The 9997-nt window shown below is 32.8% G+C and overlaps 1 protein-coding gene across 1 annotated transcript; it reads left to right on the forward strand.

Annotated features, from left to right (window-relative positions):
• Window positions 1–778: 778 nt before the first annotated feature.
• On the forward strand, window positions 779–1302 carry LOC126884611 (NADH dehydrogenase [ubiquinone] 1 alpha subcomplex subunit 5). The gene has a single exon (XM_050650615.1). The coding sequence runs from the start codon at window positions 869–871 to the stop codon at window positions 1232–1234; it is 366 nt and encodes a 121-aa protein (XP_050506572.1). The 5' UTR covers window positions 779–868; the 3' UTR covers window positions 1235–1302.
• Window positions 1303–9997: the final 8695 nt, after the last annotated feature.

The raw sequence follows: 9997 nt of genomic DNA on the forward strand, positions 1-9997 counted from the left end.
AATTAACTGCTTAGCAACAATATTATTACAGCGTATTTTGTTAAAGAATCAGGCTATAACATATTAAAAAAATCACTTGAATCGGCCAACAGGTTTAGTAAATATAAGACATCAAAAATGACAAAAATTTTAAGTGGACGCATTTCTATATGCACGTAAGTTTATATAAAAATATATTATACTATAAAATATAGTATATAAAAATATATTATATTGAACTAAAATCGTCTTAATACATACCTTTTAATATTCTTTATAATTTGGAGCACGAAATATTGTAAAATGTTTGAGTTTTTCTGTAAATACAATGAATATTATTTAAAAACATTTAAAAATAAATGAGAACTGTCAGAATTAACCGGTCTACGCTTAGATGTTGCCAAGTTTCAACTTCATGGCTTGTAAAGTAAAGGTGGCTATGGTTGAGGCCACATACAAAAAATTTGATCAAACTAGACTGATAGTAAAATGAGCACAGATTTTTAGAATTTCAAAAAAACTGCAATTGTGACGTCACTTTGACCTACTTCCGCAGTTTGCTCAAATTATTTGATGGTGAGACGCGGTCTTAAATGTTGAAATTTTAGCTACAATCGATATAAGCATACACGTTTTTTATGTTTTATTCATACAATATGTTTATTGTCATGAATTCAACCATTTATAAAAATATTTCGGCTAGAAATGCAAGCAGGTACTAAAAGTACGTCCACCTCTAATAGTAACTCGGACTGAGTGTCAAATAAATTTGACAGTACATTTCAGCACAACGTAAATTTGACAACTTGGGTAGTTTCTGTGACAGTTGACATACTTTCATTTTTCATTCCAGTTCCAGTTACGTGAAAATAAATTTGGATTAAATAACATGGCTGGAGCTGCAAAACTTGCAACTGGATTAACTGGCCTTACTGTGGCCAAAAATCCTCACCATACATTAGGTATTTTATACAGTAAAATTTTGAGGACCTTACAAAAAATGCCAGAGGATGCCGCCTACAGAAAATACACAGCAGACATAATAAATGAGAGATCAAAGATTTTGAAGTCAACTACTGATGTCATTGCTATCGAAAAACAAATAGGATGTGGACAAATTGAAGAGGTAATTGTACAAGCTGAAAATGAATTAATACTTGCCAGAAAAATGTTGAACTGGAAGCCTTGGGAACCTCTATTAAAAGAAGCTCCTCCAACCCAATGGACTTGGCCACCAGCTCAACCAAGGAGTTAATTTGTTAAATGTGTAAAAAATAGAAATTTAGCACCTTTGTAAATATTTAGAATAAATACCAAAATTTATTTTCCTATTTTTATTTTTAGCACAGATACTTTTGGTAAATGGATTCAGTTCCAGCAGTCATCACAAAGGGAGGAAAAGAACACAGATGCTTAACGTTGAAAGAAATGAAAACAGTCTAACCCACTTATTGGAATAGTCTTCATGCCAAGCAAAAGTATTCCTATAACTGATCAGTGGTGACTAATAGTAGAAACCTTTCGCGACCTCAAATTTTTATTTCTATAAGCGGGTTTGACTGTATAAGTATATACACCAAGTATCTCTGTCCCTGGCTGCTTTCCTCCAATTGTCCACCCTCAATATCTTTTTAGCATCAGTTGTCACTTCATCTATCCATCTCTTCTTACTTGCCGACGTTCCACCATAGTTCTGCTAAGCTTTTCTAGGTATTCTGTCATCCACTCTTATAAGGTGACCTGCCCAGCAAAACCTTTGTATTTTTGCATAATTTGCTATTGGGACCGTGCAAGTTCGGCAAAGCGACCCCTATTTCTACGCTCTGTACTTTTATTCGCACTTTTAATTATATTGGCCAATTATATTAGTCCTGGTTACTGGATAATTATCAAGGCCATAGTCCAAAAAAATAATAAGAAGAAAAAATAAGATGCAGGTTATGATATGCAAACGTAAACAATTGTATGTAGTAAATAAAATTAGTTATTAAAATGCAGTACTGCAAGCAAAATACAATTAATTAAATTTACCTTCATATAATAATTGCATATCATATCGATATTGTGGAGCAATATATAATTTTTCTGCTTCAATGACAGAAGGTATGAAATATACGTCAATTTGACAATTTCAATTGACAATATGAATTATTTAAGATAGTTGCAATATTTCTCCGCGACTCGCGCACGGTCGTTTCTCGTTTCCCTTCCAAGTACTTGCACACCGCGAATAGAGGATTCTTTGTAATACATATTGGTATAACTTGTGGTTGAAACTTATTCTCCATATACCATTATCGCTTATGGGTCGCAATAGCCTTAATATCTTTCTTTCAAAAGCATTAAGAAGGTTTATTGTCTTCTCATTCATGGTCCATGTTTCTACGCCATATGTTGCCATTACCTGAATGATGGTTTTATATATTTACTTCCCTATGGATGGGATCCAAACACCTGCAACAGAGAGAAGTATGCTTTATTAGCAAGCATTATCTATTTCCAAATGTCCTCCTCCTTGCTGCCATCCTCAGATATCTGTACACCCAGGTATATGAGCTCTTACTACTTCTAAGCTAATCTTATAGTCTATTGTAAAATTCTGTAAGTTTCTTTGGTTCCTTACTTGTATTAGGGCTTTATCTATATTGATAGCTAGCCATATTTCTTTCGCATTTTCTTCAAGCTCCACCTAAGTTCTATGATGTCTCTTGAGGTTCTTCCCATTCAGTTTACATCATCTGTGTATATCACAATCTGCTTAGACTTATTAAACAATATTTTTTTGGGTTTACGGACATTTTTCTTACGAAATATTCCATAGATATACCTATTAAATAGAGTTGATGTCAGCCCATCTCCCTGTTTTAGCCCTTAAGTTATTTGGAGGAAATCTTTCAATTGATTTTGTCTCATTTACCGTACCGATTTGTACAGTCATTAGAAAATTGTTGAAATGTAAACATGGTAGCTATGTCAATGGCACTTGATTGATAACACTGTGAACAGCCATGTTGGCAGACTTGAAAGTGTTAAAAAATGTGAATACATACAAAGAATATAATAAATATTTCCTATGCCATGCACAAGGCTAAGGCTAATGCCTAAGCATTAGTATCCTTGGAATAAGTAAAACGAGTCTGCTAGGCTAGGCTTTGGCAAAGTAACTATCAATGATCTTATTGTACACTACATGCAGTAGAAGAGATATAAATGAGTTAGCAATAATTACGACGAAGGGTACAGACAAAACTGTAAAAAATGTCCTATCCCCAGTAGGATATTGATGATACAACTGCAAACCACAAGAATAAATGTGAATTGTATGCACCCAGAAGAACTCGACAGAAGTGGGAGATTTTAATGCAAAGATCAGCAAAGGATAATAGTAAGATATCACAGAAAAACGTCTGGGAATATGAAAAGAATGAGGAGATATGGTGGTAGTAATTAGTAGATACACCTGAACAAAGGGTCTTTAACAAAAATGACTACCTATGCATAAATAAAAGAAACAGAAACTCAATAATAGCAGTAAAAACATCAAGTGCAGATAGATTGACAGATCACAATATTTTGCTGAAAAAAAAACAGTTTAGGTACTACTGTTTGGAAAAAGCAAACAGTTTACTATTGATAGAGAATAATACCCTATAAAAAGAAATAACCAGAGCACTAGAAGAAAAATTAAGTGGACACTTTTAGTAAAGAAAGCTATTGAGCAGCAACTGGAAGAGAATGTTTAGGATTTGACTGAGTGAAGTAAATACAAGGGTGTATGGCAGAACTCATGTATTAAAGAAAAGATGGCAGAAATAAAGATACTGAGAAACTCTGAGATTAAAAAGCAGATATAATTAACTTTTAATAATAAATTATTTAGGTTAATGAACAAATATTCATTTTTTACATTAGAACGACCCATTTACCAATCACAAGAAAATCCAGGTCCGGATTAACAAAAAAACAAAGTAATCGTGACCTTGAAACAACACCCTGTATATTGGAATTTTCAAAATCCGTTTGCCCATACAATAAAAAAACTAGATTTAATGGTTCGTTTCCATTTTTTGCGTAGACAATTTAATGACTAATTTTGCAATTATCTCGAAATTAAGAACGAGAGATGTTTTATTTTTTTGTATAAAAACGGCGCTTCATATGGAAAAAAAAGCAATAGAGATTTTTGTTGTAGATAGGGCTTTTCATTCAGTCATTTGTTTCGAGCTTCTGGCATGTGTGTCACATAATATTAATATATCTACATATCGCTGCTTTCCAACACAAGACCGGCACAACTCAAAATTTCTCATTTTAGAGTTTTCTATGCCACTATAGGTTTTAAAAACGGCGTAGAATTTTTCTATAGTTTTCTCTATCTAATTATCAGTCGTATTCGCTAGATGGCGCTCCTGCAAATCGGCATATTTTGACAAGACGCAACATGTATTGTGGACAAAAACGTATCAATTTAGTTTGGTCGTGACTTTTATAAGGTAAGTGTCGAACTTTGCATGCAAGATTGTGACAATTCAAAAAGACTCATAGCAGTTTTAAATTTTTACATATATATTCCTGTAACAATGACTCAAAATGAAAAGTTCCATTGAAAAATGATGTTTTTATACACAAGATTGCGCCATTTCATTTTGTGTCGTTCTTTTGAAAAGTATAAAAGTTCCATGAAGTTCTCGAAAAGTATAAAAACTAGAATATTTGGGTCACATTATCAGAGGAGAAAAATATGAGTTGCTGAGAATTATTATGCAAGGAAGGATCCAATAGGAAGAAGAGGCATAGGAAGAAGACGCATCTCCTGGCTGAGGAACCTTAGAGAATGGTTTAACTGTAGTTCATTACAACTATTCAGAGCAGCAGCCAACAAAGTGACCATAGCCATTATGATATCCAACCTCCGATAGGAGAGGGAACTTTAAGAAGAAGAAGTCGTTCTTGTTCATAAATATAGGTATTGTTCAATTTTATTTTAAACAATACCGTAATATTTCGCATTGTTACGATTTTTTTCGAAAAATAATCTCTAATGGAGTTGTTTTAAAAGAGTTGGTCTAAATTCATAATGTGCCAGTCTGGTATTAAAACAAAACAAAAAATCCTCATGGCTTATTTCGGACGATGTCGAATCATTTTAAGATGTAACAGTTTTGCCTGAAAACAACTTAAATATTTAATCACTTTTTATATTAACAACCTAACAGCTCTTTTTCATTTTATACAATATAAATTATCCATCTTGACTTAAACGATACCTTAATGTAGAATCCAGTTATACTTCATTTTATAACCATTTATACTGTAATTATTTAGGTCTAGGTAATTTTAAAACTAACAAGAAGAAACTTAATGGTACACAACAAACAGGGACGAACCTTTGTGGAAACTTCAGCGATATTTGAATAGGTCAAATGCTAGCGGAGCCTGCCGTGACAATCAAGGATTATAACGGTAAGTTTTTGGATTTGGTACAAAAATCAGAACAAAATTTAGATAGGTACCTTAATTATTTCACCTGCCTGGGTCAACTTGACTTATTTAAAGTTATCAGTGTAGTAATTCAGCTCAGTTTTTAAGTAAATATTTTTTCAAAGATATTATTCAGTGATATTATTATATTTAATTTATTTTAGACGAAACCATACAAAATGACTTGTCTACTGTACCTGAAAATGAAACAGAAACATTAGCAGATCCCAACACACTGGTTTTTCCGAATGAAATTAATCCTGATGAAGGTATAATTTCATGTTCTTAATACAGGGCAGCCATGAAAACTTATTTTATTAAATTTGTTTTAGACGAACCCATACACAATGACTTGTCTACAGTCCCTGAAAATGGAATAGGAACATTGGCACACCCCAGCACATCACTGGTTTTTCCGAAAGAAGTTAATCCTGATGAAGGTATTTTCATATTCTTAATACAGGACAGTCAATGGAACTTGAGAGTAACCAATACATACTGTATAACGAAACCGCAAGCTATTAGCCAAGAAACTTTAAAAGCAATTAATACATAAAAATACTTGGCAATAAAAAACTTTTCTGCGCCACTTACCGATGTTGTTCTATGCGGTAGTATTTGTTATGCACCGGTTACTATTAAGTTCCATAGTATTTTCAAAGATACACCTAATTAACCAGTTTACCCTGATTCATATAGCCAGCATATACATAGGTGTTAGGTTGAGTTTTTTATGTGAAGATCATTAGATTTCGATGGATTTTTATCTGAAATATTGAGTTCAGCAGCCAAGTTAGAACTCAATGAAGACGATTATATATTTTATATTTAAAATACTTTTATTTATATACTCATTATTATTTTCAGATTTTAATGCTTGTGAGATGAAACCGAATCATACTGAAGCTAATACAGATTGTTCGTCCTCAAGTAACTCGTCAAGCCGCCAGTCTGAGCCATATGGTTCTGGAAACTCTATTGCTAATCCAAACTATGAAGTTCAGTCCTCGTCAGAATCAGAGTCCAACAATAGTAGTAGCAGACTCCTAGAGAAAGAGAACAAAGATTTTCTTGTTACAAAGAGAGGTAGAAAAAGAAAAAATAACTTGTCAAATTGGAAAAGGAACATCCAAGCAGTTGAGAAATAGTGGACAACCGTATGATTCGGTTAAGGTAACCCATGACGAAGATGGAAATAAAATTAAAACGCAAGTCTCTCGAAATGCAAATCAAATTCTTCCTCCCTGTAACAATATTTGTCGTCTTAAATGTATAGAAAAAATAACAGAAGAACAGCGAAAACTTATATTTAAAGAATATTGGGCTATGGGCAATCTACAACGACAAAGAGATTTTATGGCAAGCTCAATGACCATTATTTGTCCTAAATATAAATACTCTAATCTTGAATCTCATCGGCGACCAAACCACGCTTTCCACTTTTAACCCGGAGGAGTAAGGATTAGAGTGTGCAGAAAGTTTTTTGTATCTACCTTAGGAATAACAGGGACAGTTACAGAAAAACAGGAATTAAGTCAAACTGACGGAATCATTGAAGAGGAACTTAGGGGCAAGCACAAACATCATGTTTCTCTTGATAAAGCCATTAAAGATGGCATTATGATGCATATCAATTCTATTCCTAGAATAGAAAGTTACTACTGCCGTGCTGACACTAAAAGGGAATTCATAGAAGGATCAAAAAGTATCGCTGATCTTCACAGAGACTATAAATTATTATGCCAGGAACAAAACTTGCCTGTCGCGTGCTATCGAACGTATTACGATATATTCACAAAAGAATACAATATTGGATTCTTTTTTCCAAAAAAAAAAGATCAATGCGATCTATGTACAGAATTTAAAAATGCCCCCGAGGATGGAAAGAAGTTGATTTAAGCAAAATATGACAGGCATTTGATAGAAAAAGATTTAAGTAGAAAAGAAAAAGATAATGATCTACAAGCAAAGAAACTTGTCCCCTTTTTTGATCTAGAAGCAGCCCTTCCTTGCCCGATTGGAAAAGCGTCTTCTTTTTATTACATTTCTAAGTTAAACACTTATAATTTAACGTTTGTATCCCCCATTGATTCTGAGGTTACTTGCTATTTTTGGCACGAGGGAGATGCTGGTAGAGGAGCAAATGAAATTGGTTCTTGTGTCTGGTATCACCTTGTTGAGTTAAATGATAAAGCCGTGGCACTAAATAAAATGATCGACATCATTTTCTATACAGACAATTGTAGGTACCGCCCAAAATAAGAATAAATTTTTATTTGGTTTATATTTGTATGCTGTTACAAAACTTTCTAATGTTAATACAATCTTGCACAAATACTTAATCAGTGGTCATACACAAAATAATGCTGATCATGTACATTCCGTCATAGAAAGGCAAATTTCTAAATATCAGAAAACGGGTGGGGTTTATGCTCCAGACCAATATGTTACACTAATAAGACAAGCAAAAAAATCTGGAAAGTTGTACCGAGTAAGGGAAATGACTTACTCCGATTTTTTAAATTTGAAGGATCTTTCAGAACAAGTGGGGTTAAAAGATATCTATAAGAATGAAAATGGGGAGGTTGTAAAAACCACAGAAATTAAAATTTTTGAAGTGCGTAAAAATGAATGTAATTGTTTTTTCTACAAGAAGTCCTACGAAGACAAAGAGTATTTACGAGCAAATTTGTTGTTTAGGCTAAATCTGCATAAAGTTTATGCTCGCAAACCTGGAATATCAGGGACTAAGAAATCGGCTATATTAGGCCCAATTGAAAAAAATATTGTGCCTCGCTTTTATTACGATTTCTATAATAATATTCCAGTAGCTGTTAATAAAGGCACAAAAGGAGGAGATAGTGCAAAAAAAATTAGATTTGTAGTTTTTATATAAAAAGTAAGGCATTTAGTTTCCTTTCGTATTTAAAAAAAGTATTTCGTTTTAGTTATTACCAAAATGTTAAATTTCAATGCATTTTTATACCTACAATGTTTTTTTTGTACCTACAATAATGTTTAAATTTCAATGCATTTTTATATTTACAATGTATTTTTTTGTATACCTATTAGTATGAATTATATTCGATCAGTTATATACGCATTACATTAAAAACTGTATACCTTTTAATAGAAAAAAACCAAAAATTTATGATAACCGTAGTAAGATTTTGACTTACATAGCTTTTAATTATAAACAAAAGAAATTTTGATTTTATCTTGTATAATACTAGTCTAAAATCATATTATTTATCATAAATTGCGACACAAAAACTTTAACTACTTCTACTGAAAAACATGAAATTTTGAATCGTGCCAGTCTTGTTCGAAAGCAGCGATATGTCATACGTTATTGGTATATACCAGTGATGTGTCACCTACGTATTTAAAAATATCCACAAGGTTCACTCTCAATGAAGAACTTGTAAATGCTAGACTAAGATGTAATGCATAACAGGAATTTATACAGCATTTCACAATTCCTAGCTTCCTGTTAAAAGTCCTACTGTGTCGCCTACATATTTAAAAATATCTACAAGATGCCCTTTATTATCGTTGTTCTCCATTATTGGACCAACTAAAAATTGATGAAAGATAATAATTACAGAGATTGCTTCATTTAAAATGAAGTGTCACATCTAATAAATGTCACCCTTATTCCGCGACGATGAGCTGGCCAAATACCCAAGTAGGTGAAGGCCAATAAACTAAAGGAGAAGAAGAAGACTACAGTTTTATTATAAATATAAACAACTCAATACTAGTGTAATTTTTTTTATAAAATTAGCTTGTGGCTCATAGGCTTATATATTAACAAGACTGAGCATACCTTCCGTGCTTCCTGACGACAAGATCTCTTGGACTATTTTGATGCTCTCTTTCTAGCACATTGTAACGAGAAACTAAGTGGGGGTATATAGGCACCATAGGAAAGGACTAGCGTCACAGCTTTACTGTGCAATAGTGAAACAGTACTGGTCAAAAAAAAAAGATGTCACTTTGCTCAACATGACACTCTGTCTATGTTAATATATTATGTCTATGTTCTGGCTGTGTGGCTATGAACCAAAAACCCAAAAAACTCCCCCAATCCTCATTTTAGTATGAATTAAAAAATATCTGAAGACAAATTACTACACTTACGCAGTATTAATGTTACAAATATGAACAGATATACTACTGTCACAAGAGAGTAACAAATATCTATAAATCAGCAGCTTTACAAAAATAGGATATTACAGTATGCTTGGAACCTTCATAGTGTAAACACACACATTGAAGACGAGTTCATTCATTACAAAGCAATTAGTGAGCAGGTTGTTAACTAGTTGATTTATACAAAAAAATAGTTAAGAATCATGGCTTCCGAGAGCAGCGAAACAGAAGAAGAGGAAGATATGGAAATGGATGATGCCGGACAGTGGACAAAAGTGAAAAGGAAAAAGAGAAAACATTTGGATAATCCAGCAAAAAAAAAGAATCACACAACCACAACTATCTCAACAGCAAGTGCAAGATATAATCATTGGACCACAAT

Source organism: Diabrotica virgifera, chromosome 5, assembly GCF_917563875.1.
Source record: "Diabrotica virgifera virgifera chromosome 5, PGI_DIABVI_V3a".
In the NCBI taxonomy this organism is placed as follows: domain Eukaryota; kingdom Metazoa; phylum Arthropoda; class Insecta; order Coleoptera; family Chrysomelidae; genus Diabrotica; species Diabrotica virgifera.